This window comes from Apium graveolens, chromosome 1 (assembly GCF_009905375.1).
Source record: "Apium graveolens cultivar Ventura chromosome 1, ASM990537v1, whole genome shotgun sequence".
In the NCBI taxonomy this organism is placed as follows: Eukaryota; Viridiplantae; Streptophyta; class Magnoliopsida; order Apiales; family Apiaceae; genus Apium; species Apium graveolens.
The window spans coordinates 184214110-184230581 of NC_133647.1; the positions used below are offsets into that span (position 1 = coordinate 184214110).

At 33.5% G+C, this 16472-nt stretch overlaps 3 protein-coding genes across 5 annotated transcripts; 1 reads left to right on the forward strand and 2 right to left on the reverse strand.

The window, feature by feature from the left end:
• Nucleotides 1–2968: 2968 nt before the first annotated feature.
• On the reverse strand, nucleotides 2969–6319 carry LOC141673155 (uncharacterized). Of its 3 annotated transcripts, XM_074479902.1 has the most exons (5): nucleotides 6142–6313; nucleotides 4404–5913; nucleotides 4137–4290; nucleotides 3194–3606; nucleotides 2969–3104 (listed from the first exon to the last, which is right to left on the reverse strand). In XM_074479902.1, exon 2 carries the CDS (start codon nucleotides 5904–5906, stop codon nucleotides 5238–5240), a length of 669 nt encoding a protein of 222 aa, XP_074336003.1. In that variant the 5' UTR covers nucleotides 5907–5913; nucleotides 6142–6313; the 3' UTR covers nucleotides 2969–3104; nucleotides 3194–3606; nucleotides 4137–4290; nucleotides 4404–5237. The 3 variants fall into 3 exon arrangements, with proteins under 3 accessions (XP_074336003.1, XP_074335991.1, XP_074335998.1); XM_074479890.1 differs by having other exon boundaries at nucleotides 3194–4290; XM_074479897.1 differs by having other exon boundaries at nucleotides 3194–4290; nucleotides 4404–6319.
• Nucleotides 6320–7387: 1068 nt separating this feature from the next.
• Nucleotides 7388–8123, forward strand: LOC141713136 (uncharacterized). Its single transcript, XM_074516417.1, has 2 exons — nucleotides 7388–7843; nucleotides 7944–8123. The coding sequence occupies exons 1-2, from the start codon at nucleotides 7388–7390 to the stop codon at nucleotides 8121–8123; spliced, it is 636 nt and encodes a 211-aa protein (XP_074372518.1).
• Nucleotides 8124–11728: 3605 nt separating this feature from the next.
• Nucleotides 11729–13850, reverse strand: LOC141673175 (expansin-A1). Its single transcript, XM_074479909.1, has 4 exons — nucleotides 13693–13850; nucleotides 13420–13553; nucleotides 12984–13296; nucleotides 11729–12457 (listed from the first exon to the last, which is right to left on the reverse strand). Exons 2-4 carry the CDS (start codon nucleotides 13547–13549, stop codon nucleotides 12151–12153), a joined length of 750 nt encoding a protein of 249 aa, XP_074336010.1. The 5' UTR covers nucleotides 13550–13553; nucleotides 13693–13850; the 3' UTR covers nucleotides 11729–12150.
• Between the last annotated feature and the right edge of the window lie 2622 nt (nucleotides 13851–16472).

Below are 16472 nucleotides of genomic sequence, written 5' to 3' on the forward strand. Positions count from 1 at the left end.
ACTTGAATTCGTATATCTAAATTCATAACTATCGTAAATATCATTGATATTGATACTAAATTCATAAAATTTATATATTTTTGAGGGGGCGAAAATTGAAAATAAATTTTTTTCACTACTAAATATATAAATATATAGCCTTTTTTCATAAATTTGAATATTAATTTTACGTTTATACCGGAGTTTACCCCCTGCCTCCGTCTCTGACTCTCCTTATGCAGGGTACCCTAACCAAAGGAAAAGAACACAAGACGCAAGATTATTTTAAAATGCCTAATAGATTAAAGAGGACAATTTTTGTCAGAATTTGGTATCTTTGCACTTTAAACGACTGAAGATATTACTTTTAAGGCGTAAGATGGAATTGGTTAAGTTGATGCAATAAAAAGGAATTGTAAGTAGGTTTTGATAAGGGTGGTTGTCCTATTATAGATTTGATTGATCCATCCAATGCCAAGGCTCTGTGTTTGGCTATTACGAATTTTCTGTCTTCTGCTCCTAAGCCCACTCTCTGAGACCTGTGAACTAGCTGACATTTGTACCACTGCTACATTTATTAAGGGGAATATATGATAATTTTCCAAATTTGCCAAACAGCATGGGTTTTGTTAGAATGAGTTTTTGCCCATATAAGTTATGAAAATGGCTTCCCCCAAACAGGCACAATATAAGACCGATTTCAGCTCACACAAAGTGTTACCCAAACAGTCGGTTAAAAGATGAAACGCTCGTTTACCATATATAACATAATTCTACAGGGCGTGAAAATTTATTGGGCTAAATATATATATATTAACTGGGCTTACAAGAATTTTACCCCGGGCTAGAAGTAAAACAGGCATCAATTAATACTAAAAATTAATGGGCTGGAAAATTTGACCTGGGCTGGAGCCAACCCCAGCCCAGCCCACGGTCCGCCCCTGCTTATACTTCTGGGAAATGAATAGCATTTTGTGATCTTGTAATTTCAGTATAGCATGGCGTTCTTATAGTCAAAATATGATGCTGGTAATCGACACGAAATGTGACCTCAGTGGTGTTGTCTTCTTTAAGAATAAGTACCTCGCTAATTAGATAACTTGATAGTCATAATACAGGGCTAGTGTGATCAATGGTCACTCATCAACTATCAAGGCAATAGAGTGTATATTGTAAATGGAACAGGTGCTGATTATATGATGTACTTAAATGAAGATATGAAACTTGTTATTCCTTAAACATGTTAATCATTACTTTGTAATTAACAGATAAATAAAAACAATGCACATTTTTATTGGATAAATATGAGAAGCAGGTAAAGTTATCTAGCTAATCTATCTTTGGGTCAAATCAGTGAAAAAGCAAGATTAACATGAACTTCGACTTTCTAATTTTCTGTATAATTTGTTGGTAGCTAGTAATATAGAGTTCTACAGTAAATTATGCATTAGCATTAGCTCCTTTGGACAGCCAAATCATTTCTAATTCCTAAGAACTTACATTGAGTTTTGAACTCCAGGTCAAGCGTGTATTGTAACTTCCCAACTTTTTACACAAAGGTAGAAGTTCTCAGTCGAAGCAATTATACTGCAATTTGTTTATCTCCTACATCAGGATCCTAAAGAGACAAGCCAGTCCTGAATTTCAGATGCATATCATCATGAATTCTTATTGAGATTCTCTTATCATACTCTGTCGTTCTAACAGAACATCCAGGCCTTCTGAGGTTTGATCAAGCACGGCTTGAAATTTTTAAACATGGACCTTCATGGTCTCATCCCATATATCAAAATGAAGGAATTATTTACAGAATTTGTTATATGGCAAGGATCAATTTAGTTATACTTGTAGTACTATAGCAACCGAAAGCCTGATGAACATTCACGATCTTGATACGGAGTTACCATTTTCTCTTCTTCTTTTTAAGATCAATGGAATGTTTCTAACTGATTTAAATTAAATTATTTTCAAAGACACTTGGAATAGCCGGAAATGATTAGCGAAATTTCAAAATTGGATCTATTACATCATGTTGTCAGAAATGACGGGTTATTGTGCACTGTACATGAAAATTACATTACAAAACATCTAAATATATGTGACGGCAAGAATAACAGGCTTTTTATTCATTTTGTCAAAGTATTTCTGTTATAATTTACACGTTCTCTTATCATCTCAACTAGACAAAATAATACAGAGAAATTGATTTCCATGGTGGAGGATTTATCCATCACACATAACAATAAAACAGCGGAGGGCATGCCATGGAAGAGCAAATGGGGTGACAGCCAAATTAATAATCTTTACAGATCTCCAACAGTCTCTTAAGCCACTTTTCAAATATATTATAAAATTTTGACTCTTAACAACTTGATATACATTCAACTCCAACAACACTCTTTATATCCACTTTTAAATAATATTTTAATATTAAAATATCTTTATATAATAAAAGTACAATCCAAAGTGGAGAGAGAGAGTAGATAGTTAAATTACTTTATAATAAAGAGCTTACTGCCAAAAAAACCAACAACCTTTTTGCTAGTTTGCAAAATAACCAATATGGTTTTTAATTGACAAGTTTAATCAATAAACTTTGTTAAATTATGCGGAAAAAGGATTACAAAAGTAACCATGGTTAACAAAGGCTGATGTGGCACACCCAACTTAGTCCACATGGCAGGCATAAATATATATATATATAATTTATAAATTTTCCAAAATAACCATCTGGTATTAGTTTACAATTTGAAATTTTGTAATTTCATTTTAATTTTTGTTTCAAAGGTTTGGAGTCCTATAAATTATCAAAATTAGGGCTATAATTATTTTAACAGGAGGTTTTTTTTTAAATAGAAAAAATTAACATGACTTAAGTGCTTTAAATTCAGCAAATAAATTCTGAAATTCATAAAATTAGTACCAGGAAGTTCACAAAAGTATCATAAAATATGATTCAAATATCATTCAGATCTTGAAAATAATTACATCATCATAATATCAAATTTATTCCATTTCATTGGATTGTGTGGTAGGAGGACCATCCTGGGATAAAATGATAATAGTAGCAGGAGTCGAAGATTCACCACCATGACTTAGTGCTTGTCTACTTTGTATCAAGAAACCTTGTGATTATTCATGTCAAAAAAATCAGAATACTAAAATCATAAGGTTTTGCGGGAGTTAGCAACTCAGGAAAATCATATAAACTTACATTTAAATAGGTTTTTCCAGTCTTGGGATCAATGTACAAACCAGCTCCCATGTTCGTGTATTTTTTCACCTGCCTTTTTTTGGAGCAACAGATATCGTCGGCTTCTCCACCCTTGGCCTGCCAGGTTTCTTCTTTGGTTGAGAGTTCACAACTTTAGTTGGATTCTTACAGGTCTTTTTATTATGTCCAGGCCCTCCACAATTACTACATATCATTTGTAACTTCTTCCTGCTAACTCTCATTGTTTCTTCACATTGTTTCGAACCGCTGCCAACGTCTTCACCAAATTCCTTTCTCCTAGCTTTTTTTGGCTTTCCTGGCATTCTTCTTTCAACAGGTGGTAGCACAGGCTTTATACTGCTCTCAGGCCACATGTTGGAGCCTTCCATTGGTTGCAAATAACCACTATATGCCTATATGTTTCGTTCATATAACATGCATTTACATAATCATCTGGATTCTCATTTCCATAGTATATAGCGCTGATAGCGTACACACATGGTATACCACTAAGTTTCCACATGTTACAAGTGCATGTACACTCTTTCATATTCACTACATAACCACAAGTTGGCCCAATATAAACTTCAAACATGCTTTCACCGTTATACTTTAGATTCCAGTATCTATAGACTTGTTTATGATTCTTTAATTTTTTTTCGGATTCTAGGGCAAATAGGGTCTGAATCATTTGCAAACACCATTGCCGAATTTCTCTCCCTCCTATCCATCAAAGCCCTCATAATATCCTCTAGCAAATGAATAATTAGTTTATCCCTAGCACTTAAAATTGAACCATTAAATACCTCACACATATTATTCTCAATATTTGTGCACTTTGTAGTATAACTAAAAAATGCTCTACTCCAAACATTAGGATCATGTTCCATCAGCCATTTATGTGCATTCTTAGACAGTGTCAGGATAGAAGACATGGCCTTACCAAATTCTCCCTTGGTGCTACTCTTGGCCGCAACCCAAAACCACTTCCTATATTGAGCTCCATTCCACTTCTTCTTAAAGTTAGCATAGATGTGCCTAGCACAGTTTCTATGTTCAGCTTCTAGCATAATCTCTCCCACTGCCTTTATCAAACCCTATATAAAAAAATTTAGAATATAAGTGAGTAACAATGTAGTTAATAAAAAATACATAATACAAGTATAGAAGTGTATCTTTTGTTGATCTGAGAGAATAGTCCACCCTGTACCCTTACTAAAAGGTCCATCAGGCCCTAAATCCAACACCAATAGTTTAAGGAACCAACTCCAACTGTCGTATGATTCTCCCTCCACAACAGCCCAACATATTGGAAACATTTGATCATTTGCATCTCTCCCTATTGTTGATAATAGTTCCCCCTTACACTTACCCTTTAACCAGCAACCATCAAGACCAATGATCATTCTGCAATTTTCTTTCCACCCCCTCTTGATCCCAGCAAAACAGACATAAAATCTTTTAAATTTTATAGCACCATCTTGATCATTAACATCACCAACCACCCTGCTTCCAAGATTTTTTTGATTGTATTTCTTCTGCATAGTTGAACAACAAGCCATAGTGCTTTTCTAAGTCTTTCCCAATCTCTCCAACTGCTTTTTCTTTTGTTCTATAACACTGATTCAATGTCACAGTTATGCCATATATCTCCTTTACATCAGCCATCATTTCCTTAAGTTTCATAGTGGGGTTATCACTCAGTTTCCTTGCATACTCTTTCGCTAGCCAGCTGCTAGTAACAATTTTAGCATTGTAGTCCCTAACACAAGTATGCTTGTTTCTTAGTATTTTAATTTGAAAACTTTCTTCTGTGGACATTTGTGTAGCCCACAATCTCCAACTGCAAGTATCTGATTGTCCACAAACAGCCAACAACCTATTGCTCTCACTTTTCAAATACTTTATCACCAACCCATTGGCAACTGCATGACATTTGATTGCATGTTTTAGTTGTAGATGATCAACGAATTTCATCCCAACTGTTAGTTCCACATCTTTAAAACTAGTATTTTCTTTGTAGTATGGCTGAACATTGATATTTTCACCCCCCCCCCTCCTCAATTTCCTCCAACAGAACTCTATCATTATCATCACTTGCATATTTGTCTTCTTCAAAAATAATTATTTTATTTCCACCTCTCCCGTATTTCCCCACAATTTCTTCACCATTATTATTCCTATCAAATAACATTGAGTCATCATCATGATCACTTCCGGCACTATGCACACTTGCTTCATCATCATCACTTTCTTCACTATACACATTTTCCTCACCATACTCACTTTCTCCTGGGATATATTCACTATCCTCGTCACTATCCACCCCTTCATTTTCATTCTCCAGCATATCATCAACATGATTATCCACCATATTTCCTACCTCCTCATTATTCTGTTCTCTCAACCGTAAAACAAACTCATACAGGGGATTAGGATTATCCTGTACACCTACATATATATCTATCACTTTCTTTTTACTTAACCTAGAAAACATCTTCATTAAATCATTGTCATTCAATAATTTCACATGTTTCATATTGTAAACATATGAAAACTCTAGATATTTGTAGTCAAGCTTAGCACCAGATTTCTTATCTTCATCTTCAAATTCAATCACCAAATCTAGCATATTACATCTATCTTCATCCACCTTAAGAACGACTTCACATTGCATCCACAAGAAGCTTAACCTTTCATCCTCCATGCCCATACTTAACCTGCATATAATAAATCATAAACCGTAATTACAATACAAATTTAGTAAGCCCAAACCGTAAACCCTAATTATAATATAATCTCATAAAATTGAACTAATAAACCCTAATTACAATATAAACCCAAACAATCCAAATATTAAAACCTAATTACAATATAACTCAGTAACTCTAGATTGTAAACTCTGATTATAAAAATTAGTAGTAGAGTATGAGAAGATGGGATGGTGCCTATGGAGAGTGATGAGATGAGAGTGATGTGAGCGATGAAAGATACAGGGAGAGAGAGCATCGATAGCGAAGGAGAAGAGGGAATTAGACCGATGTTTGCTGCTTCATCCGGGAGATTTTGGGGAATGTAATTATTGTTTTAGATTTATGTAATTAGAATTATATTTTAGAATTTCTTTTTTAATTTTATTATTTAGTCAGCATCCACGTTAACAATGATTTGGAAAAAAGTGAACATGTCAGATTTTAACTTAACCATGATTATCGTTTGCATAATTTAACAAAGTTTATTGGTTAAACTTGTCAATTAAAAACCATATTGGTTATTTTGCAAACTAGCAAAAAGGTTGTTGGGTTTTTTGGCAGTAAGCTCTATAATAAATTAAAAGTTACAAGTGATTGGCTCTTAAGAGCATATGCACCCATTCATAGCATCAATTCATCAATTCAATCAATGGAGTTGGTTACTATTCATGCTAAATACACTTTTTTCCTTAGTTTTTTTTACACTCATGTAGCTCCATCAATTCATCAATTACTATTCATTGAATAAATAATTATATTATATGTCATAAATTTAATTTCATCTCTATTATTTAATGGCCCTACAAATAGTATCCAATTATATATTGTTGGATAATTTTAGATTTTTGATAAGATTGTGGATAAATTTATATTTTTGATAAGATTTTTGTTGAATCACATTATGACACGTGTCTTGATCTAGATTTACAGATTGAAAATTGTCTATAAATAATATCATGATCTTCATGTTATAGTCATCTCAAACACTAAAAATCTTTGCATAATGAATTCATTAAAAAAATTACTGAGTCAGAGACAAATACACAGTCAAGAAGAGACTGAAATTTTGAATACCATGGTGAATGAAGCAGCGATGATGATGGAGTTCATCGATACTCCAGATGAAGCACAAAGACGGGGCTCACGACCTGGAAAATCTTCTAATCATCCTAGAGAAAGGCTATCGAGAGGGAAAAATCTCATGAAAGATTATTTCGTTGATTGTCCAATATTCAATGAAAATGATTTTCGTCGGAGGTATAGAATGCGACTTCATGTTTTCAACCGCATCATGACAGCTCTTTGCACTCAAGATTCCTATTGGCATCAAAAAACAGATGCAATTGGATTAATGGGGTTGTTACCACAACAAAAAATGACTACCGCACTACGAATGTTAGCTTACGGTGCAGCAGCTGATTAGTGTGCTGAAATATATCGAATGGGAAAATCAACCACACTTGAGTGTATGAAAAAATTTTGTCAACAAGTGGAAGGGCTATTTGGTGTAGAGTACCTCCGTGCTCCGACACCAACAGATTTACGAAGGCTTCTAACAAGGGGGGAACAAAGGGGATTTCCAGGTATGATTGGAAGTATCGATTGTATGTATTGGAAGTGGAAGAATTGTCCAAGCGGGTGGGGATGGGGTTATAGTGGTCGAAAAGGACGACATACTATTATTCTAGAGGCAGTCGCTTCCTATGACACTTGGATTTGGCACGCTTTTTTTGGTGTGCCTGGAGCTCAAAATGATATTAATGTTGTAGGCCAGTCTCCTGTATTTGATATAGTCATCGCAGGAAATAGTCCAACTGTGGTGTTTCACGTTAATGGGAAAAGATACAATAATGCGTATTATCTTACTGATGGAATTTATCCGAGGTATTCAACATTTGTAAGAACTATATCAAATCCTGTCATTCACAGAAATTGTTTGCTAAGAAGAGTTTGTAGAGCCGGTAGAAGAAGATTTAATGAATCCATTAGCATCACAGGTTTATGATGGCCCAGTAGATAGTAATGGAGTTCGAATTCCTTTTGCCCCAGTACAAAGAAATGGAACAAATCAACAAGCATTTTGGGATCGTATTGAGAATTTGGAATCAGCTTATATTCATACAATGCTTCAAAATAATTTGGTGGAGCATAACTGGGCAATAGAAGCTAATCAATAGTTGTCAATTTATTATCTCTTAAAATGTTCGACTTGGAAATTTAAATAAATAAATTTTATTGAATTTAAAAGTAGACAACATAGTTAAAATTAAAAAACATAGGACATAATTGAATTAAAAACATAATAACTAAATCTAATCATAAAAATCATCATCAAAGCGAGGAACATAAGCATTGCCAGTAGTAGTCTCATTCACTTGTTCCATGATCTCAGCCTTCTTTCTTTTAAACCATTTTATCGTGTTAGGGGTCATTTGGCTAGTATCCATTGTCATGATCTTTGTTTGCTCCCTTAATTCTTCAATAGACTCGTGTTTTGCCAATTTTGCTTCTTTCCGTTCCTCAAGTGCATCAAGTCTTGCCTGCCTTGTTTCTTTTCGTTTCTCAAGTTTTGGCATCTCCCTCGACATTTGAAGGGTTTCCTCGTCTCTTTTGATGTTGGCATCCACTAGTTATTTTTGGTGACATTGCATATTATTGAAGATAGCCATAGACATCTCTTCTTTTTCGGTCATCCGTTGCTTTCCTTTCTTTTTTGCATATTTGGATGCCTTCACTCCCATCGGTCTAACTGGACTAGAAGGACTTTCTGTTTCTCGGTTTGACTCTGGAGTTGTGAAACCTTCTTTATCAACACAATCATCATTATTTAAATTGATTGGTGATTCAGTTTGTGTTTGAAAATTTCGTTGAAATGGTGGAGAAGTAGTGGGAACGTCTACAAGTTAAGGATGTGTTGTAACTGCTTCATAACATTCCCATTTGTCAAGTGTCTTATTCATTTCCTTGAAATATAATCCTTGAGCTTGAGTTATCTAAAAAATTGGAAACTAAGTTAGCACATGAATAATATAAAAGCGTATTTGAAATATATATACATATATATTTTACCTCATCTACCAAGTTGGTTCCGCTTGCACTATATCGACTAGCTTGATTCTTTGCACATTGCCATTTTTTAGTGCTCTCTTCAATGGTGCCCAATGTGAGTTAAGAGCAACTTTTTAACGAGGCTCGACATAGGGATTTTCCGGAGTGCCACACCAATTTTTTGCATAATCCTCATGAATTCGCCCCCATAAATTATTCTTGTTCGAATATCGACCGGTGATCGGATCAACAGATTGTCGAGCCCATGAAGTACATAATTGTAATTTCTCGGAAGGGAGCCAATTAGTATCCATTATATAATTATACATATAAAATTTGAAAGAAAAAATAAGATATAGAAAGTAGAAATGTGGGTGTTATAAAATTTTGTGTGAGAGATAAATAATATATATATATATATCACAGAACTTGTAATAAAACAGGGGTGTGTAAATTCTTTTGTTACAAATGAATATTGAGTATGTTATTTATAATCAACAAAAAATGACCGTTACTAATTAAAATTATAGCTGCTACAAAATTATAGTCGTTATACAGTGTGAAAAGTGAATACAGTTTACTTTAGTTAGTAGGGCTCGGTAATTGAAACTCATTAGCAAGTCCATCAAAAATCAATGGTTTGCTTGCTGAATTGGCGTAGTATCAATAACTGATGGAGTAAACCATTCAGCGGTGCATACTACTTTTAATATGAGAGAATTGAAAAAGCCCGTGAATCAACTTTTTTTTTACGCGCTGCATATGTTCTAAAAGAGAGAAGAGAGAAGAAACTCTTAAATTTTTTAAAAGCCTCTAAGAGTCTCTTGAGTTTCAATTTTATTAATGCTTTTAATTTTTCCAATTAAAAACTTGTTTAAAGAGGTTGTTGGATATACTCTTACCAAAACTTAAAAGATTATACCATTTATTAAAAAATTGTACCGTGTAAAACAGTAAAAAGGATATTGAAGTTTTAATAGGTTAAACTAAGTGCCTGTTTGGGGGACGGAAATAAGACCACTTAAATGGAGAAAAGCACGTTTATCATTTTTCATTGACTGTTTGGCAACAATTTTGAATGACCATAATAATAGCTTATGTGTTTATAACGTGAAGGTTGGGACTTGGGATTAGAGATTCACAAAAGGCCCGGGTTTTGATCGGACCGGGCTTTTCGGGCTTTGATTTTAACCGGGCCGGGCCGGGTTTTCCGAAAAAGTCAGAGCCTGTTTGGGCCCTCGAGGGGATTCACGTACATTTGCTATCCCGTTTTTAATTTTTTTTTAGAAACTAGATTCATTTTCAAATCAATTCATTCATTTGTTCTTCCAAAAATATTTTAACATATAAAAGTGTTCTAAAGTATTCTTGATTTTTCGAAAAAATACAATTATTAATTTAACATATAAAATGTGTTTATTTAAATTTTTTAAATGACTATTAATTATCTTATAATTTTAATTTTGTTTTAACTTATTTTAATCGTATAATTTAATTTTAACCCGAGATCAATATACCGACAAAAAAACAATCTAATTATATTTCATTTTGATTTTTTTAGTTCGAATCAATAATATAATTTTATTTTTGTCAAGATAATAGTGTGTATTATATAATTTCATCTCAGGGTCATTATCTATGTTTTTAAATTTTCTCTTTTTTATTTTATATTCATCTATCAAAATTATTAATTAATGTAATTTGTAACTTACAATTTAGCTGTGTTAAAAATATTAAAACTTATAAGTTACGACTTACCAAACATATTATCAACTTATAAATAATTTATACAAAAAATTATTCAAACACCTAAATAAATTACGATATTCATATCATTTAGGGCCTCTACTTGTATAAACTTTAAATATTTGCGGATTTTTTCCACGTGTATAAATGTAGTTATGTTATATTATTTTTCAAAAAATAAATAAATTATTATTTGATATTTATATTTTTATTCAAAATAAGAAAATTTATGACTAGGTCGCATCGCTGGGCACTTCTAAAATAATTCAATATTTGAGTTATAATTGGAAGTTGGTTCGATTACTCTTATTAGGCTATGGAATAAGAAGTCAAATCCATATAGGTTTCTTGTTCATATTCTCCAAAAACTACGTAGAGTTTGATCCTTTATAAAAGGAGTTACGTGGGCACATTTTTGGGGATTGGAAGCAAGAGTTTTATACAGCCCCATCAAATACCCTTACGATCTCAGCCCCCGATTCATTGAAATTACCACACTCCGATGACTTTTACGGAGAAGGACAATCCATGCAGATGTTGATTCCGACCGCGAATCTCAATTTTTTGTTAAGCAAATTACTGTGTTAACAAGTATTAATATTTAATATTTTTTATTATAATTTTGGTTTTAAAATTTACTGGTCGAAGGTTGGTGATCAAAACAATAAGTATTTTCACAAAAGTCTCCGGGTGACAAAAGATTGTAATTAAATTTCTTTTATTCACAATAATCAAGATTACAAGAGTCCCCCGCAAGAGTTATAAAAGTTCAACCTATTCTCTTATACAAATTATCCTCGTAATAGTTATTCTTGCAAAATATTACACTTGTAAAAGCGTTGCTAACTACAGAAATGTATTTATGAACCGTACTAAGAAATTAGTCTATGGGCTGAGCCAACCCATGTTAGATTTTGGGCTTTAGCAAGTAGCCCACAAGGGACTTAATTTTCCATTACAAACAAAAAGTGTTTTCAACTTTGATAAATTTAATTAAATATAACCATTCTCAATTCATAGTAATTCAGATTACAACACCGTCCCCATAAGGTAACACTCACAGCAGGCGGGTGGTCAAAAGCAAGTCCACCACTGCCATTTTCTGCCTCAAAACACACAAAACAAAACAAGACCACATTTTTTTAAGGGTCCCCAGATCATTTCTTAGGGTACCCTATTACAAATATTGAAAACATGAAGAAGGACCATTTTAAAATAAGCCCTTCTCAGTTCTCACATAGCCCCTAGCTACTACTATATACTACTCACCCAATAGGCCAATACTAACCAAAAGTACCACCACAAGTCACAATACTAATACTAGTGACTATAATAGTGGTAAGAATATATAAAAGCCACATAATTTAAGCCAGATTGCCTGTTGCTTCTAAATAAGTGAAGCAGTTATGGCTAGTTGAGCTGTGCACCACTGAATGTTTGACCAAAGGACCAACCAGCCGGGGCAACATTGTTTGAGACCACAGTTCTACCATCACTTGTTGTCACCTTGAAAGACAAAGATTGGCCATTAAGATAGTTGTTACTTTGCCAGTTCTGTCCCCAGTTTCTTGACATTGCTTGCCATCCTGTCCTGGAACCTTTGACTGAAACTGCATGCACATCTCCAGCACCTCCAACATTTGTAATTAGTACCAAGTTGAAGTAGGAGTGTCCATTGATTTGAAACCTTATGCCACCTCTCCTTCTGCAGGGTACCCTACCAAACAAAAAGAACACAAAACACAAGATTATTTTCATATGCCTAACAGAAAAAAGAGGACATTTTGTTGTAAAAATTGGTCTATTCACACTTCAAAAGACATTTTTGAGGAAAAAATCTCATCTTGAGAACATGGGGTTTTTATAAAATCTACCAAGTGATGGTTTGAGTAGTTAAAAACAAATAAAATATACTACTGGATATTTTGACTATACAATTGAGAGGATAATTAGTATGCATGAACAAAGAAAAGAAAAGGTAACACTATTGCTCTGCATGAGTGACAGAACATATGTATTTTCTTTAAAGAAGATATCTTGGTATTAATTTAGGGTAGGGTTATTTCCTGAGCAAAAAGTTACTGAAAAGACCAAAATGCTCTCATTATTTTTTTTATTTGCTTTTTATTTTTGTGCTAACATGGGGGCAGTTTTGTCTTTTCAAAAGATTCTGCTCTGGAACTAAAAATACTGCTCTGTGTATAAAATTTTCCTTAATTTAGAGTATAGAGTTAAATTAATACCTTCTGTAAGAAACAGGGACTATGCCAGCTCTGTACTGAGCAATATGTTGAAAAACAGGCTGAGAAAGGTCAAAATGTTGCTGAGGAGGATTGCACCACCCTCCTGCATTGTTTGGTAAGGCATTGTTTGGTGGGCAGAAGTTAGTTGCTGTGATTAAAATGGAACCGGGCAAGCACCATCTTGGGTCATCCACACACTTAATCTCATAGCAAGAACCACAGCTCAAACCATTGTTGAACAGAGCTGTACTTAAAGCTGCAGTGTTAGTACCATACCCTTGGCTGTAAAGATTTCCATAACCACAAGCCCCTCCTGCAATTGAACAACATGCATATTGAGTTAAGAACATTTAATTCTAGTAAAAATGGAGAAAATCAGGGAATTGAGAGAGAGAGAGAGAGAGAGAGAGAGAGAGAGAGAGAGACTAATACATACCCATTGTCCCCGAGGCATCACCACCACCATAAAAGGTTGCATGAGCATTGGTCCAACCACCACCACCATATCCATGAACAGAGGATGCCATTGAAAGAAGTCCCAGCAAGAAAATCCCACACAAATCCATTTTCCTGCACAAAACAACACATTTAGCACATTTCTTGATCATTTGACACTAAAAAATGTAACATTTTTAGCTATTTAAATATTAAAAAAGTAGGAAAAAAATAGATGCTAGGAAAAAAGGAAAAAGGAAACAGAGATGATTACTGAGTGATATAGAAGAAAGGAGAGAGAAGTAATTGAAGGCTTGAAGGAAGGAATGTGATGAGGAAAATGTAGGAAGATATGTTGCATATAAATAGAAAAAGTGTTAGGCTTTGAGGTCGTTTTCTTTAAGGCACAGTATTTTAGAAAAATGTAAAATATTTAAGTATAGTAATAATAAAGGCACAGTGTGAGCATTGAGCAAAATGCTAATGCCGGCCTGGGGAAAAAGGGAGGCAGACATGGAGGCCACTCCGTTTCAGTGATTCTTACTGGCTGTCTCGTTTTGGTTTTGGTTGAATGATGTATTGTCTTGCGTAAACAGTTACTCCATGTTGATTTTAAAATTATAACTGTTTTCGGAGATTATTCAGAATTTAAATTTCATTTGTATGAATTTTAGTCAGATTCGGGATTAAGATAACTTCTCCACAGTCCACACAAACGAGGATTTAACATGTAGTAAAAACAATATGCAGATAAATTTCTAATATCCAGCTTACAAATCCAGTTGAGAATCAAGATGTTAGAAGGTTAAGTTTGACTTAATTTAATCCTTTTTGATATATAAAACAAAAGGATACCAAATGTGTACATATTTTCATAGAGTTAATGCTAGGTGTCTAGGCTACACCTACAAAATATTATATTCGTAATAAAAAATTAAGGAAAAGTAAATTTGACAAATTTTGAATTTCGTGTGTTTTATTTTTAAAGAGGAATATTGGGACTCTAACATATTATAATAAAATAATAAATAAGTGAAATCTAAATATGAAATTGATGAGCTTTCTAGTACGGTTAACAAGACAAAGATATAGAGTGATAAGATGAATTTATAGTTATAATGTGTTTTTAAAGACGAATTAGTATAATATATTTCAAGGGGTCGTTGGCAGAAGAGGTACATGATATGACATAAAGACGATGCATATAAACGATGGAAAATATGACAGAAAAAAAAACAGGATAAACAAATAGCTATGACATGGTCCTTTCTAGCAAAAATCCAAAGTAAATCTAGGGAGGGGACCAAGTAATCTTTGGTGAAAGTTAGAAATCGTGAAAATGCACATGCAACTTACAACGACCGTTGTTTCAGTTGCTTCCTTTTTCTTCCCCTTTTGTTTTTATATAATTTGTCCTTTCTCGTTCATGAATTAATTTAATGTATATTTACCAATTCATCTAAAAATATATTTACGAATAAATTAATTTTTATAAAAAATATTAAACGATAAATTGAATTCAAATAATTTACACATAATGCGCTAATTGCACGAGTCTTTAGTTAACTAATTGCTTGTCTTTAGATTCGTAATTCGAGTCAAACCCAACCAACAAATTAATAAACAAATACAAGAATGGGTATTTTTAAACAAGACTAGCAGTTTATCTAACATTAACGAGTTTAAATCTTGACAAAACTCAACTTGTATAATTAACGGGTCGTGTTGAGTCGAGTTACTCACGAGTTAGTTAAATTGAGTTTAAAAGAGTCCGGCTGGATATATATATATATATATATATGAGGCCATTAATTTGAAACAAATAAGAAAATAAGTTATAAATGATAAATATATAGTTTTGTAATAATTTAATGTAATTATAAATATTGAGCTTGAAGTCGAGCTGAATTTTCTAGTTTTAAACCGGATTTAATCGGATTTGACATAGATTCGACTTAATTCATTTAGCTAAACGAGTTCGGACTTATATTTTACTCGGCTTTTATACACGCCCGAGCCGAACCGAGCTCAAATAAACTGAGTACAAGGTTTGCTCGAATTACAATACGCACCGATTTTAAGGTGAAATGAATCGTTAACTACAACATATTTTATGGTTAGAGACCTCTAATTCGGGGATAGTTGGAACTTGAAATTTAGATCTTCCCACTTCCGGCAGCAAGCGTCAGTTCTTCTGCAGTGTTACGTGCATTCATTAATCATTAATCTAAAAAAAAACCTTCTCAAGCAACTCTTACAAATAAATTATGATGTTGCGTGCATTTTGGTGATAAATATAAATTAATTACATTTTTCAATAAATGCATGCAACTTTTTACTGATGTATAAACAAAAGAACTGTCATGCAAGGTCATGTATTGAGATTTAAGTGTAAACCATACGAAATCTAGATGTATTTTTGTGAGTCTTAGTTTCTTCCTAATTTGCAGAATTCTTGGGGCGAGATTTTCGGGATTTTTAGACCTAACCAAAAAATAGTTAGGTGTCATTTAATCGAAGACGACTAGCATTGTTGATATAAATGCTATTTGACTTGGTAGAAATGTTTATATACTCCGGGAAGTATTATCCAGGAAGCAAGGACCACACGTTATAGTAGGGGAGAGCATGGGTCGGTTCGGCTCGATTTTTGGATAAAATCGGAACCGCAATCATAATTATTCGGATTCTAAAATTGAAAACCGCAACTGCCGGTTCGGTTTCAGTTTAAAAAAAAAAAGCAATTGAGCACAATCCATAAGACTAAGTAGATAAAATCAAAGTGGTACAAAATAAAATTTGATTTATACACAAACATACATATATACACGAAACACAGGTATATATAATATCTAATTCGCACGTATATATCAACATATATTCAAATATAAAAACCTCTCCAACTGTTTGATATTAAGCTTCTTCTTGCTGATGAGCTCCTTCTTCAGATATTTCATTCCCGGACATTTCGTGGTTGTCGCCTGTCGGACTGAGAGAGTGAGAGACTGCCACCGCCCACCAGTGAATGACCTAATCCTAAATGAACAGTAATCG